General features: G+C 43.2%; 1 protein-coding gene across 3 annotated transcripts in view; it reads right to left on the bottom strand.

Moving 5' to 3' along the window:
• Positions 1-2,779: 2,779 nt before the first annotated feature.
• The window catches only part of LOC147017742 (synaptic vesicle glycoprotein 2C-like), a 98,430-nt gene continuing 84,427 nt past the window's right edge, over positions 2,780-16,782 (bottom strand). For all 3 annotated transcript variants that reach the window (XM_085847622.1, XM_085847621.1, XM_085847620.1), the window contains exons 13-14: positions 10,800-10,959; positions 2,780-6,112 (exon numbers count right to left, since the gene is read on the bottom strand). In XM_085847622.1, coding sequence (XP_085703748.1) covers positions 5,929-6,112; positions 10,800-10,959 — 344 coding nt within the window. In that variant the 3' untranslated portion in view covers positions 2,780-5,928. The remainder of the gene's footprint in view (positions 6,113-10,799; positions 10,960-16,782) is intronic.

The following is a 16,782-nucleotide window of genomic DNA, read 5'->3' as shown; positions in this document are numbered from 1 at the left end:
ACGGGGCGGAGCCATCCGCAGCACTGTCCTGTGACGTCACGGCAAGCCTCCAGAGAATACTAAAAGGGGTTTACGCAGACACACTTACCCTATCCCGTATCCCTATCTAATTACGTGACAATTATCATTTCCCCCTTGAAGAAATGGACATTTACTAGACAACTTATCACCACTGAATTGCTACTTATTACATCGAGATCCTGGTACACTCGAACAGCATGGCTTACCTAATTAAACATCCTAATTACCCTTTGAATGCATACCCCCCCCTCAAACGTAACAATAGGATCCATGGAATAGATAAATGTCGCTTCTAGTATTCGGAGATGTGTTATATTTTGTCCTCTACTTAAATGCATTCTTAAGTGCATCCACATTATACTATTCAGCACAGTTTGCATTCTCAATCAAATGCTGTCCAATAGCAGATGCACACGATGTTGGGATTGATGCTGGGACCTTTCTACAAGCACGTACCGGCTGTATTCGCAATTACCAATAGCTTTTCTGATGGACAAAGGAACGTGCTGTTTGATTCTGTCAGTCAGAGCCTGGGTAGTTCTGCCTACATTCCGAGCATCACATCGGCACTTTAACTCATAAATAATATTGCTAAGTTTTGAGAGAGCAGAACATCATTCTTAACTACAGGAATCAGATGTCGAGAGGTGAAAAGGCATCATCCAACTGACTGGAAGAGGGGCCTTGTTGTCCGTCTCTGGAAAGGGAAGGGTGATCGCCAGGACTGCAGCAACTACCGAGGGGTGACGCTGCTCACAGTGCTGGGCAAGATCTTTGCTCAGATAATTCTTGATCAGATTTGCCACCATCTGCTTGAGTACCAGCATCCAGAACAGTCAAGCTTTACTCCAAAGAGGTCGATTGACCGTATCCTTGCTCTTCGGGTCCTCACCGAATGCAGTTCAAGAGTTTTGGCAGGGGCTGCTTGCATCCTATGTTGATTTCTGCAAAGTGTTCGATTCAGTAAATTGGGATGCCCTCTGGAGGATTATTGGTCTTCGTGAGGTGCCATTAAAAACTGATCAATCTGAAGTCTGAACTATACTCTGGTACTGAGAGTGCTGTGAGATGTGGTGATACCATCTCTGACTCATTTCCAGTTGTTACTGGAGTTTGTCAGGGGTGTGTACTGCCCTCATATTTTTCAGTGCTTGTATGGACTGGATTCTGGGGAGGATGTCGGAGAGATCAAGCTGCGGTGCATCGTTTGGGAATGTCAAGATCTCTGACCTTGATTTCGCAGATGATGTAGTCATGCTTGCGGAGACTCTGGATATCCTTTTGGGGGCCCTCGAGGTGCTGAATGAGGAGTTGGAGCCGCTGGGATTACTGGTTTCCTGGCTCAAAACTAAGATCCAGGCTTTCAATGACATCTCGGATGCTGCCATCTTGTCTGTACCTATTTGTGGCGAGTATGTTGAGGTCACAGAGAGATTCACTTCCCTTGGTAGTGATATTCATGTCTCTGCTGGCTGTGAGCCAGAGGTCACTAGACATCTGGGTCGGGCCTGGGGAGTCATGGATTCAGTGGATCATGGGGTGTGGCGCTGTCGGTACCTGTGCAGGAGGATGAAAGTCTGGATATTCAGGTCCTTGATGCTTCCAATCTTGCTCTATAGATGCGAGACTTGGACTCTGACCAGGGATCTGCGATGGCGACTTAATTCCTTTGGTACCAGGTCTCTTTGGAGAATCCTTGGCTATCTCTGGTCGGACTTTGTGTCCAATGAGCGGTTGCTGAGAGAGACTCAAATGAGATTTGTTACCCGCATAGTCCGTGAGCATCAGCTGCAGCTGAATGGAAATGTGGCTCGTTTTCTTGATGCTGATCTTGCTCACCAAATTCTCTCAGCGATGGAGCCTCATAAGTGGAGGAGGACAATGGGCTGACCATGTCCCTCATGGTTGCAGCAGGTTAATCAGCGTGTCAAGGAGATGGAGATGAGCCAGGCATCTGCCTGGGGGATGGCCAGAGGGAGGCCCCTGGAGTACCGGCGGAAAGTGAACACAGCGGCGTGCTGCTCCGGCGCATACTCCCATACCTGACTTGACCTGAGTATTTGCTGTATATATTACTCATTGTTGGAGGTTACATTTTCCATGGAAATCACACTTATTTTCTGGAGCCAAGCTCATTAATGGACAACATAATTTGTGCCCATTTAATTACTTCTTTTTCAATGACTGAGCCATTTTCAGTGTGTGATTAAACAAAAATATGTGTGTGTGTGTGTGTGTGTGTGTGTGTGTGTGTGTGTGTGTGTGTGTGTGTGTGCGTGGGGGTGTGTGTGTGTGTGTGTGTGTGTGTGTGTGTGTGTGTGTGTGTGTGTGTGTGCGCGCGCGCGCCTGCGTGCGCACCTCCTGATATTTATAGAATCTAAAATGGCCGGGCCATTCTCCAACAAATTTTGAATACATGTTTGTTGTACCCAGGGTTCGGTCATGAGCACAAAATACCTCCCTGTCGCACCTGTGAGGGTGGGGAGATGACTTACGATGTTCGCCTGTAAACATACCACAGTGCAAGTACTTTGCTGACCTTTGAAGGCGAGAGGGGGGTTTACTAGTCACAGCACAAAATATATTTCCCCCAGACTGCTCCCAGAAGGGATGGGTCTTTGTAGTTGAGTCAAATGAGAAAAGCCTAATTCACCTTTAAATGTAACTTGGCTTCCATATAAGGTGGCAATTCTGTAGAACACATTACAACTGTATTGTAATGCTGTTTTTCTCAAAATGATAATTCTGAAAGCCAGGATAACTCTTGAATCTCTTTATTTTTTGGCACTTCAAAAAGTCGTTTTTAATGAGCAGCTATGCTTAGCAACAGCAGCAGCTACAGCAAGAAACACACACTGCAAACATTTCATGCAACAAAAGCATCATCGTACTGGGAATGCATTCAAATGAAATGTCAATGCAGAATGTACATGAACATTTCCCCAATTTAACATTTGCACATTGGTGGCAATTCTTTCAATAATTGATCACCTGTACTTTGTAAAATGTGACTATATGTTGGCTCATTGCCTTTGAATTTCAATATTGATCAATCACAGACTTCTTTGTGGTCGTTTAGTCTTTTGATTCCATCATATAATAAACATGAACATTTTATCAATTCATTTTGAAGTTTCAACACAATGCGATAAACAATATTTACATGTTAAATGTTTAAATATCCAGCATTGTAAAAATGGCGTGATTCCAATCGTAAGATATAGCTTAGCATGATATTTCGACTGCAATTCAAACTGCACTTCATTCAAAGAAAACTCTTTCTATCTGTTCGCTCCAGGAATCAAAGGCAAATGGACCATTCGAATGGACCATCAATCCAGCATTGGTTTGTGCTACACATATGGTGAGAATGTACTCAAAAACGTTTGAGTGAAATAATTTAGTGCAATCCTTTGTCTGTTTCACATCAATAAGTATTTCACATCATCAACTTTAAAGGCAGGTTAAGAGAAGCATTGCTTCAGTTTACCTTGTTACAACTACCAAAAAGCATGTTGTTGTTTTTTTAGTATAAAATTCATTCTAGAAATGCACAATGAATAACAGTCTGTGAGTTGGTAAATTCATTTCACAATGTTTTCATTCAGTCACAAACATGTTGCCTCCAAAAAGCGTTTTGTTAAGCTGACGTTGATAGGTTGGGAAGATATAATTTGAGCAAAGATATTCGAGACGATGCGGATAATGTTAAGAAACAGGATTCAACCTGATGGTGCAGATTACTGGTCGCCGTGATGTAAATTACTGTGTACACCAAGAAAAATACATCATTTGATCAATGCCATTCCAACATAGCTTCCACAAGCATGACTTTAATGTTGGTTAGGATATGAATACAATTATATTTTAAAGCATTTTAAAATTTTGTCAGATGAGGATGCAAAATATTTGGCAATAAACTTACATCATGATTGTAACATTACCAATAACTTGAGTTTCCTCATGTCAGCACATGTATTTATAGCTTTCTTTCTTTTTTTTTTACCATTTTTTACCCCCAGATGTTTGTACAGGCTGGCCTCTACTTAAATAGTGTTTGGTCTTAACAAATGGCTTAAACTCATGGCTTTTCAATGAGATTGTTGTTTTACTGAAGACACTGTGGCTTATAGCTACATATAAAGTAAGCACATTGGCACACAAACCTTTATCAAGTTGAACAGGTAATAGCCCAATTGTGTGTGTTTTTTTTTTAAAGGATCCCAATGAACAATGAGTGAGACATGCAAGTATCTTTCGGTGTGAGGAAAAGGCGATGCAAACGTACATACAATATCAGCTAATAACGATGCTTGCAAAGACTCGTTCTGTACCATAAGGACAGATCTATAAAGATGTGTGCATGCCAAAGGAGTCATTGAAACAGTCTCATTGAACAACATTTGCTCAGGGCACAACGAATAAAGGCAGCATCATGCACGATGTACCACTTTCATGTTACTGCAATTGTTGCAGTTACATAACTGCTTCATAGCAAGTCATCCTTCAGTGAAGATAAAGAATGATGATCGGTGAAGGTTATCTATCTGTGAGATGTATATGAATCAATTCTCATGAAAAAAATACCAGTGTCTAACGAGGGGTTGTGGACACAAGATACGTGAGTCTTTCTCCTGACAGTTTTTGACACCTTCCCTGCCTCCTGTGATGCTCGGTGAGGCTTTTCCCGACCCCACCCTCAAAAATACGTGACTCAGCTGTGAATGAGAGCAATGGATCCCAATGAACAATGTTGTCTGCCTATCAGTGGAGCAAGTTACTGCATGACACAGTGGAGAGTCATCTGCCAAAAGGAAGAGAATGTTTTTCCAAACTATCGGAGAGGTCATTTATGTAGATGACAAACAAGACTGAGCTCAAGATGCTGCCTTGCGGCACTGCGGCCTCCACTTGTCGATGAAGGGAAAGCAGAGGATTCCATTCATAGTAACACATTGAATGCATGGGTGGATGAAGTCAAAAATCCAGCAATGAAGGCTGTTTTGTATGCTACAGGCATAGAGCTTGGCAGTGGAGCAGGATGTTGACTTTTTCAACTCTCGATCAGCTTCCATTCTGCAAGTTTTTGGGTTTTTTTTTTTTAACTCAGTGGCATCTGACAGTTGTCAATGACATCGTGTTTGCTCTTCAGCTCCCTCCAAGTTTTACTAACCGCTAATTCAAACTTCCTACTTTTTTCCTTTTTTTTCCTTCCTGCTTCCTTCTGGGGAACTGCCCTGTAGAAGCTTCAAATTAATGATTTGAAGAGCACCTTTGCCATTTTTGGATAAATTCAAACAAAAGCAAAGTCATTCTAAATTGACATGTCCTGTAATGGTGAAGGGAAATCCAAGTTGGTTGTGCCCATGAAGATGAAGATGGTGTCACGTGACTGTGGCTCTGACACCCGTGCCCTCCCCATGTGTGATGCTCTGGGAAATACCCCCGCCCCCCAAAGCATCACGTATTTCGTGTATGGCCCCTAACCAAGTATGCGGTAAAATCATTGAGGGATTGCAGTAGTTCTGCAAAAAATGTTGGTAACAAATATTGTTCAAACTGAAACGACACCACTAAGTATGATAAATATTTTACTACACTCAAATAAATATGTTTTGTTAAATAAGTAGTATGCAAACATTTAAACTTTTAAATCCTCATCAGTCTTGTTGCAGTTGCTTCTGGTGGTGTTTTAATCTCTGTAACATAATACTTTAAGTTGGAAAAATCCTGAACCGTTTTAAAGAAGCATGCATTCTTGTTGTAGTTCTGCAAACGATAATGAAAACCTTCAAATGAGAATCACGTTATATGTGGTGTGGTTCTTGATCCGAAGATCAGGTTGTTATACAGTATGTTCAGGTGTTGTCCATTTCATGATGAGGTTGTGCGTTGTGAAATTCTTGTTCACATCAGAATCAGGTTGTGCGTGTCAGGAAGTTTGAAGGCAACAAGACCACCAAATAAAAGGAGCGAGGAGGCCAATAGAATTGGATATGCTTTGGTAGTCATTACCAATGAGCCAAAGGCCAAGCTCCCAAAGATTGTGGCAAGACGGCCCAATGCACTTAAAAATCCAAAGCCAGAGGTCCTGCAAGGCAGCATGCAAAGATCATTTTCAAATCAATTGCTATTTCTCCCCAAAAGATCAACTTGGTTGCAGGTTTTGTACCAGTTTAATGATTCAATAAACAAGTAATCTTGCTCTGAGGACATTTAATTTCCCAAAATGGCTTTTCTAATATAAAAGATGAGATCAGAGCCATCTCCCTAGACATATCGCGACTCTCTCACCAGAAACAGGTCTGTGGTCTTTCTGTCTTTTACCGTTTCCTCTCCGGCATTGCTCCCCCCCCACCCCCTGCTCCATCTGTGATCTGTCCCCCCCCCCCTATATTTCCCAGGGCACTGAAGGTCTACCAAAAAACCCCTTCTGGTGAAACTGCCAAAATCAAGAATCACTGCTCACCTTCACTCTTTCATTCCTCTTTTTCCCCACCTTTGGAACAAACTCCCACACTCTCTTCAATCCCACTCTTCCCTCCAGGTCTTCAAAACAGCTGTTCACCACCATCTCATATTTTCCCCCATCCAAAATCTTGATCTTTTCAACCCCTGTTAATCCACCCCAACCCATCTCCTTCAAATTCCCTGTTTTCCTACCTGAAAGTCCCTGTATTGTCCATCTTGTTTATCCCATGTATCCCGCCCCATCCCTCTCCCTTCCACAGATCTGTTCCCCACTATTTTGTGCTTCCCTCTCCCACCCTCTTGTCTCCTGCCTTGTTGTATGTTCTGTTTGTTAGCTCTTGTATACCATGTATACCATGTCACGAGCCTTGACATGGTATACAAAACAAAACAAAAACTTATGCTCATGGAGGAGCGAAACAAGGTCAGCAGATTAACAGACAAAGTGGAGTAGTGGGGAGCAAGCCGTTAAAAAAAAAACCCAGAACAGTTGCGATCTATCACAAGTCTTCTTCATGCAGATACAGCATCTGGCTGTTCATTGCATCTTCAAGGAACATAACTATGTTGCTTATGCTGTGTTCTGTGCAGATTAAAACAGGGTGTTTGAATTTGATGTGTATGAGCACACAACCACATTATTTTTGAAAGCTACCATGGGATATTTACCATTCACAAGCAAATGCTAGTTGAAGATAATGTTTCCTATCAAGGTCAGCACACTTTTCATGTAATGGCCTACTTTCGCAGCACTCGGATGAGACTTTCTTTTTCTTTACAAGATCAAGGCCCATGGAAGACCAAAATGATAGTGGATATAAACTGATAGTACGGCAACAGGTCAATTCATGGATACAGTATGCAAGGAAAAGAGAAAGGGAATGAATGAACAGGAAAAGAGGAGAAAGAGAGAGAGAAATGAGAGGCGGAGGAGGAGGAGGAGGAGGAGGAGGAGGAAGAGGAGGAGGAGGAGGAAACACTGTAACTGACAGGTAAGAGGGACGAGTTAGGAATGGTTAATGGGGGTAATAAAACTTGTGGGTAAGGATGGGGGATGACATTAAATGGAACTACACTACCTGCTTGAAGCCTGAGAGGGAACAGTGGGATAGCACAGCCTCTAGAAGGCGGATCCACACATGGAGAAGATAAGAACACAAAAGAGTGGAGGTGTGCAGTCAGTCTGTATTTTAGAAGGCGAACCAGAATTAATGGATTTGTGGAAGGTTAACTATCTCTGGCTGGTTTTGGAGACCAGCTTTTCTATATGGGTGTGTGGAGGGGGCAGGAGAGTTAATAGCTTATGACAAGGCCTATAAAGTAAAGAGACTGAACCTCTTCCAGTGCCTAACCATGAAAATAGATAGGTTAGTTCATTTGATGACCCTTCCAAAATGACAGGGTGAGACTGATATTTTCCAGGATTGAAGGATGTGTTCCATTTATCATACCAGCACCTATTCTTTTCCAGATCAACGGAGGGTGATGCAGTTGTCTGCCTATCAGTGGAATGAGGTATTGTATAGCACAATGGAGAGTCATCTGTAAAAAGGAAGATAATGTTTTTCAAAGTTTCAGAGAGGTCATTTATGTAGATAACAAACAAGACTGAGCTCAAGATACTGCCTTGGGGGCACTGCAGCCTCTACTTGGAGATGTGTGGAAAGCAAAGGGTTCCATTCATAGTGACACCTTGAATGTATGGATAGAGAAAGTTAAAATCCAGTATTGAAGGCTGCTTTGTATGCTACAGGCAGAGAGCTTGGCATGAGAGAATGCTCAATATATATGTCCAGGCAGACTGTCATGACATCTTGTTTGAGATTTATGGCCCCCAACCATTGCTGGGAGAGGAGCTGCCTATCCAGTGTTGAGCACCAGGGATGGAATCCACACTGATGGCCAAAGATCAGGTTGTTTGCAAAAAGGAAAGACGTCATCGGTAGCAATGATTTATTCCATCGTCATCGGTTTTTGCACCCTTTTTTTGGATGGGAGTGGTATTTGATGGCTTACAGGCAACAGGGAGGGGGAAAAGTAGGACAGGCTGAATAAAGCAGACAGAGGAGAAGCCAAACAGCAAACCAGGATTTAAGAACATGGGCACTGATGTCGAAATCAGGACTTGTTGCCGAAACAGGGTCGAGGCTAGACAGAACTTTTTCTTCCTTCTCGTGTCAGTCCAGCAGACAGTGGGTATGACAGGGTAAGATGGGGACAAAACGGAATGGGTTATGTACATGAGATTTGGAGGCAAACACAGATTTAAGACAAACACAGATTTTCCTCGGGCAGAGTCTGCTGGTTTACCATTTGAGGCGAGGAAGGGGATGCAGGTGGATCATACACCACAAACTAACTTGACAATGCACCACCATGACTTAGAGGAAGGAGACTGGTTGGAGAGTTCAGCCTTGAGATTTGCAAGACTGATATTTTCCAGCATGCCTCAGGATGGACACACTTGTTGCGATCCTTATGGAATGAAATAAAATTGCGCTCAGTCAGGTTAGCTTTCCATGGTGAGAATTCGGGCTGCTTGACCGCAACCACCTCTGCTCAAGATTCGGTGTGCCAAGGTCCAGAGGATGGATAACAGAGCCACAGGCATGGTGGGATAAACCGGTGCATGAGATAAATTAGGCTCGTGTGAAGGTATTCCCAGGTAGAATCAATATGAGGTGCTGTGGAGATGGAAGCCCAACCCTTTTGTAAAAGGGCAGATTGCGCACTCCAGAGAAAGAGAAAGAGAGAGGGAGAGCACACCAGTATACATTTTGGTTAGGAATCAAACCCAGAATATCTAGCTCAGGCAATTACACGAGCTCTGAGGTGTCCCATCAGCCCATCACAGAGTCTGACATGGAAGAAAAGTTTTATTTGAAGTTTAGTAGAAAATTGAAAATTTATAAATGAAGAGTATTAAACGATTGATTTCTTTGAAAGACTCGTGAGCAAAAATCGCCGTTTGGTGTTTTTTACCACAAAATTGGACGTTGATTCCATGTAGACTTCACTTCATATGAAATAAACAGGAACCTGTTTTTTTGTAAACAGGAGTTTCACTCCACTGACACTTTTTAATCTTATGTTCACCATGACATGATGTCCATGATAAGAAACCCCAATCAATCAGCAGGTGTGATGAAGTTGTGTGTACCTTTTTAAATGCCATCTCTTAGCATCTCTACCTTCAAGCAACATATTCACATTTAATCATCATCATATATACAAAGCAAGCCATCTCTCTCTGCCTTGTATACACTCCTAAGCCGCTGGAGAGAATGAGTTAAAACTTGGTTGTTGTACTTGGGGTGTGCCCTGAAAGATTATCAGTGGTGAAAAAACATTCATAGATCTGTTTGTTTCAACTTAAGTGGCGACGCAAATTCTCGAGGTAAATGCGTATCGTGTAGCACGTTCCTGGTGAGAGAGGGTATTCAGAATAAGTCAGAACGATATAAAATATGTCGATTCTCTGCATGAAACCCATGGACATATGGGGAATCATCATGATTCTCATTCTAGGTGTTTGTTACTTGGCGAAAAATATTTCACCAAATATGTTGGGCGGTAGCATTTTTCTGTCTGTCTGTCTGTCTGTCTGTCACGCGATTTTTGGCCACAGTTTTCAAGCAATCGTTCTGAAAAAATTTTTTTGTGTGTAGGTGACCGGCCAAGGACAGCAACGTTAAATTTTGGTGAAGATCCGGATCCAGATCCGGATCCAAGAACTTTCAAGCGATTCTTTTCACCATTGAGAGATTGGGCCAAAAAGGATATGCTGTGCAGCAAAATATTTCAAAAGGTTCTGGATGGATTCGGACAAAACTAGGTGGATGAGTTGCTTCAGTGACGAGAACAAGCCGATTCGATTTTGGTTAAGGTCCAGATTCAGATGCGACCGATCAGTGGGATACAAAATGTAAACTGTCCAGCCTGGTGGAGGTATGTGCTCTGCCGAGTGTCGTTCCGTTTCACCAAGTGTCACTCCACGAGTGATTTTTCGTTTGTCTGTTTTTTACGTATATGCACTCTTGCACCGTTCTGAATTGAATTAGCTTAAAATAACTGAATTAGCTTAAAACTGCAGCTTGTGCTCAGGGGTGAATGGGGAGAAAAGGTAGTGAGACAAGGGATGTAAGTGGAAGTGGATGAAGGGATTGAGGAAAGTGTGTAAAGGGGAAATACGAGGGGAATGGGGGAGGGTTGCTGAGTAAGTAGATTGAACGGACTGAAATGGACCATCTGGTTTGTATACAATTATCAAGGTGTGTGATTGTACGAGTATGCTTGAGTTTCCTTGCCTGCGATCAGATGGGAAAATCTCAGTGGTAAGGACATCCAGAGAATTCCAGGCTGAGATAGACAGACCATTGTAAAGGCAGAGTATCCCAATCAGTACTGCTTGACTATTCCCAAACCAGAGCAGAAAACAGCTGATGGCAGAGATAACCATGGAACCTCCTGTTAAAACAAAACAGACAATAAATGTGTGCCTGGAATTCTATTTATATGTAATAATTATGTCTACATACAGTATAATAAAAAACTCATTGATTTCCAACATTATATTTCATAATAAAGTGCTGTACATTGTTTACTCGAGGGATCTGTTTTACCTGCTTGTACTTCCTTGTGATTTTTTTGGTTTGTTTTATCTTATTTCTTTCTCTTTTTATACGAAGTCGATGTTCGTGGAAGAGCGAGGACATAGAATGGATCAAAAGAAGAATAACACAATTGAAAGGGGGAAAACACAACAATAGTAGGGTAGAGGGACACAAAAGAGGGACAACTGGAGGTAAAAAGGCCAACATGGGGAAGAATGAGATCGAGAGGAGGGGGAGGAGGACAAACGGGGTGCACAAGCTGGATATAAGTTCAAACACAAGAAGACAAAGAGAAAACCAAGGAGAAACAGAAGTGGAATTAAAAATTATAAAGAGTTTGAGGGAGAGAAGGGAAACATTATAACTTGGAAAGGAAGTTGTGTGATTAGGGAAGGTTAATGAGGGCAGAAAACATCATGAGTATTGACGAAGGATGAGTTGAGGTGGTGGAGAACAGCCATCTTGAAGCCCTTGAGGAAAGAATGGGATTGAACAGATTGAGGAAGTTGATTGTACCCACAAGAGAAAAGAGGAACAAATGAGTAGAGGTGAGCATTGAACCAGGATTTTGGGAGTTTGATCAGATGTAGGTTACTGGAAGACATCCTGCAGAAACCTGATGGGGGTGACAGAAGAAGGAAATTTCAAAGGGTGCAAGACCAGAAACAAGGTGGGAGAAGATAGAGGCCTTCTTTTCCATGGCATCAAGAAGTATAAATGTTGAGGCAGGGGCGCCAGCCCAAGGGGCAGAGCAGCACTCACTCCATCAAGCTCTTGATGCAGGCCTTGTAAGTTTATAAAAGTTCAGATTAGTCATGGAAAGACTTTGCACAATACAGGAAAGATGGAAGCCCAGACGAAGGCTGACTGTTGAGGCTAAAGTGGATATATGGTTTGCTCAAGAAAGATTATGGCTGATAGGGATGCCTAAAGGTTTGAGTAGCTGAAATTATTCAAGATGTTTGTTAAGAGGGTGGAGTGTAGGGTTTGCCAGACCATACTTTCGGAGAGATAGCATGAGAGTGAGATTTGTCAGGGTTGAAAGACATCTTCCAAGTGTCACTTCACTGATAATTCCACCCTCTGCCATAACATCTTCTTTCAGTCAGAAAGATGCCGTGGAAAAGGGTGAAATTATCAGTAAAGTGATAAACAGGATTTTCCTGAGAATCAGAAAGATTGTTGAGAAAGATGAGGAACAGGACTCGGTCTAAGACAATGCCTTGGTGCACCCAGCCTTGACAGTGAGAGGAGATGAGAGGATGCCGTTGAGAGCCATGCGTTAACTACAAGAGTGGATGAAGTCGGTAAGCCTTGAGAAGAGGTGACCTTGGATGCCATAGGTAGAGAGTTTGGAGAGCAAGACAGGGTGCCAGACTGTGGCAAATGCTCGAGATATGTCCAGAGAGATGGCCTTGATATCATGTCTGAGATCGAGGGCTTCCATCCATTGTTTGTTGAGAGAGCAGAATCAGCATGCCATTAGTGAAGTTGCCTGGTCTGAAACTGAACTGATGGTCTGAGATCAGGCTATTGGAGAAAAGGAAAGATGGTGGATTATATGACTGCTTATAATTGGAAGTAAGCTAATAGGCCTGCAGTTGAGAGGATCTGTTTTTTTTGTGCTATTTTTGTGCATTGCAGGTATTGGCTGACTTTCAAGTTGACAGAAGGTGACCTAAAACAAACAATAGGGTGAACAGAGCAGAAAGAAGATTTGGAAGAGTAGCAGAGCAGGTCTGAGGACACATGTACTTATGTCACCTGAGCCTATTGCAGAATCGGAGTCGAGGGTTGCCAGAAACTTCTCCACCTTCTTCAGTGAGAAAGACAGTGTCTCGGAGCAGTTACAGAGATATGATATGGTAGGGTAAGTAAAGGGAGCGAGGGGTTGGTTAAGTGAGATTTGGAGGCAATCAGAGAATTTAGGCAATTGGTCGTCTCACGAGCAGAGATTGCTGTGATGCCATTTGAAGTGAGTGAAGGGATGGAGCGGGAGCATACTCCAGAGATAGACTTGACCAGGTCATTGAGTAAGGATACAAGTTTGAAAGTTCAGCTTTGAGGTTGGTCAGATGTTTTCTGGCTCTCCTGAGAGGCAACACACACTTGTTGCAATGATATGAAGTTACCTTCTGTCGGATGTGCCTGAAAACACATTATTTGAAGAGGATTCATTGTAGCAGGGGTGAGAGGATGGGTATGCTATTCTATTGTTGTGTATGACAATTACAGCTCACAGATCGAAGTTTAAGTTGCACAGCCAAGTCACAGCACTGTCTGTTAAGTGAATTGCCCTAAATCCTTCATCAAATTTCCGTAGGTAACACTCATTCACAATGTGATGAATAGTCGGATCTGGGTGACCACAGTCTAATGCTGGGCTGTCTTTGAAATTCCATTTGTGGAGGTGGTATGATGTCCTTACATGGATAGTATGGACTTTGTTGAGTGCAGACCACTGTTTCCGGGGGACGTCGAAACCTGGAGGCTCTTCTGTTATATCACTGACCAGTTTTTTGTTGGCAATGTTGTTGTTTGTCCAGAGATTGCACCACTTTTCCTTTGTGTTAAACCCCGCATCACTCAAAACATTTGCAGAGCCCCAGAAGGGTTTGCGTGACTTGACTCGCATCTTTGGTAGATTCTGCTGGTCTTCATGGATTGGAAGCTCTGGGTTGGCTTTGATGCAGTCAAACTTTCTCAGCATTCATGCCTTCCGGCGTGCACATCAGGGGGTGGGATGTTAGACAGGACTTGGAACAACTTCATGGGTGTTGATAGCGGTGTACCGCTGATTATCTGCATCAGTGTTTTGGGGACAGTCTAAGTGTTTTGTGTGGCTCCTCTCTGCCAAAACAGGAGAACAGTATTTTGCTGCAGAGTACACAAGGGCAAGGCTTGCAGTGTGAAGATTGTGTGCACTTGGTTACCAGCTGGTGCCTGCTAGTTTCCGGATGATGTTTTACCCTGGTCTTGATCTTTACTGTGACACATTTTAGGTGTTAATGGAATGTGAGGATGCGATAAAGGGTGACTCCAAGGTGCTTTGGGAACAGTTCATTCTTGACTGGTTTGCCACAAAACGAAACCTGGAGTTTGCTGCTAGCCAGTCGGTTGCTGAGATGGAAAGCGGTAACTGTAGTCTTAGTTGGGTTTGGGTGGAGAAACCAGTCGATGAAGTCTTGCTCCTTTACCTTTAAGTCCTGGGACAGGGTACTGCTGAGATCTTCAAGGTTTCTTGCTTGGATAGCAAGAGCAACATCATCTGCACAGGGAAACTTCTGGAGGTGGTACAAGGCATGTCACTCATATATGTTGAAGAGGATTTGAGCTAAGACAGACTCTTGGGGAAGACCATCATTCTGAGTCATCATGGAGCTTGTTTCCTCTCCGAGTGAAACCATATGTTCAATTGCTAAGCATAGAAGAAAGGACACGCATTGTGACTTGGCACTGGAAAGGTACGGTAGCTTTCAACAGAAGACCGTGTCACCATACCTTATCATATGCTGAGGAAAGGTGAATTAGAGCAACATCTGTCTTGAGCATGCGTTGATAGCCAGCCTCAATATGGGTGGTAAGTGAAAGTACTTGATCAACATAACTCCTTCCAGGTCTGATGCCAGCTTGTTCATTGGGAAAGTTGGGTTCTACCAGTGGAGAGAGCCTGGCCAGAAGGACACACTCAAAGAACTTGTATGTCATCCATAGCAGAGATATGGGCTGATAGCTCGATGGGTCAGTAGCAGATTTCCCTGTCTTAAGGATGGCAATGACTTTAGCCTCTCTCTGTTTACGGTACGATTCCAGTTGCATAGATGTTGGTGAAAAGAGAAGCCAACCAAACATGTCCATGAGGTCCCAAGTTCTTCAATAATTCTGGATAGATGCCATCAATTCCTGCTGCTTCCTTGCTTTGGTGTAGAAGAGGCCAGTGTCAATGTCAGCCTTGGTGTAAGGGGAAGAAATCGGGGATGTAGGAGGAGATGATAAAATGGTCAGAGCATTCCTTACGGACTTCATGGCGAGCCCCCTTAGTTGAGGGAACTTTAGAGTTGAGGAGCAGCTTTGAAGCAATAGCATTAGCTGGTACTTTTGGAGGTTGAGGTTGAGCAGGTGAAGCAGCTCCAAGATGTCTTAGTATGTTCCATGCCTTTCTACTTGAATGGGTGGCATCAAGCTCCTCAACAGTCTCGTGCCATCTATGTTGTCTGGCCATGTCCAGAGATTCCAAGAACTCAGTTGCAACATCTGGAGCCCCAGAAGCTTCAGACTTTCGGAGGAGTTGGTGACTTTCTGGCAACCAACAAGGTGTGTAGTGTTTGCAAGAACCACGTGGGATGTGGTATTTTGCTTAATCTATCAGGATCTTGCAGAATTTGCTTTAGCTCTTTGGGACAGGGTTGAGGCTGGTGATCTGCTCCTCAACTTCTGTTGTGAAAGCCTCCCATTTGACTTTCCGAAAAATCAAGGGAACCTCTATTCCAATGTTGATTAATGCTGGTCAGTGTTGGCTGTGTGGAAAGTGTGGAAGGATCTTCTGAGATGCATGAAAAGGATGTCTATTACTGTCAATGGAGCCAAAACAGAAGTCTGGCTTGTAGTCCTTCCTCCATTTACCTGAATGGTAAGTGCCTGGATGCTTGGCATCGTGCAGGAGATAGCGATCACCAGCGAAGGCCCAAGCCACCAGTTGTTCACCTGTCTCGTCATCTGAAGCATATCCCCATGAGGAGTGATCGCTGTTAAAATCACCAGCATTAACTTCAGGATAAGCACTGAGCAGTAATGGTTAGTGCTGAAAGGGGCCACTCTATCTGAGGTGGTTTGAACACGTTAATGATTGTTGTGTCAAAAACTTTCACAGTGGCTAGGAAGACATGATTGGCACTATATTATTTCAGAACATAAAATTCGGTCAGGTTGTGTCATACATAGGCTTCAACGCCATACTTTGCATTGCGCACTGCTGAAATAAGTTTGAACCATAGATGCGGAGCTTGGAACCATTGGAGTCATCCTCAGTGTGTCTCTTGAAGAACAAGAATATCAACATCAAGGTCTTTAGCAGTTCTTGATATGTCACCACATTTTGCTTGTGACATACCTTCTACATTTAATTGGTAGATGCGAAGACTTTTCCCAATACTGCGAGACGATTGGCTTGAAAATCCTGAAAAGGATCGTTTTTTTCTGAAAGACGATCCTGAAAAGGATCGTTTTTATCCCCCGCGCGTGGCGGAAGGGGGATATTGTTGTCACCCAGGTCGTCCGGCTGTCCGTCCGGCTGTCCGTCCGTCCGGACGTCAACATTTATAGCTCTGAGTGCGATAACTCATAAACTGTTCGCCATATCGATTTGAAATTTGGGTCACACATGTACCACCTGTAAAGGAAGAACCATATTGATTTTGGGCGTGGCCGGATCCAAGATGGCCGACTGGGGCGGCCATCTTGAAAAAATGTTTTTTGTAATAAATGGAAAACCGCTTATCTGATTTCAATTATTTTTGGTTATTACGTTCCTCACCCCTGGGGAACTTTTTCGAGATGATGACCAAATGGTGTCTTGTTTCCAATTCACCTCACTCATTATCTGGAATATGTATGACCTTTTTCATTCAATAGCGGGGGATTCCCCATCTCTGATGGTATATTTAAGATTGTTGCACTG

Source organism: Eptatretus burgeri, chromosome 11, assembly GCF_056783735.1.
Source record: "Eptatretus burgeri isolate ZD-2024b chromosome 11, Ebu_testis_v1, whole genome shotgun sequence".
NCBI lineage: Eukaryota > Metazoa > Chordata > Myxini > Myxiniformes > Myxinidae > Eptatretus > Eptatretus burgeri.
This window is presented reverse-complemented; position numbering and strand designations above follow the sequence as displayed.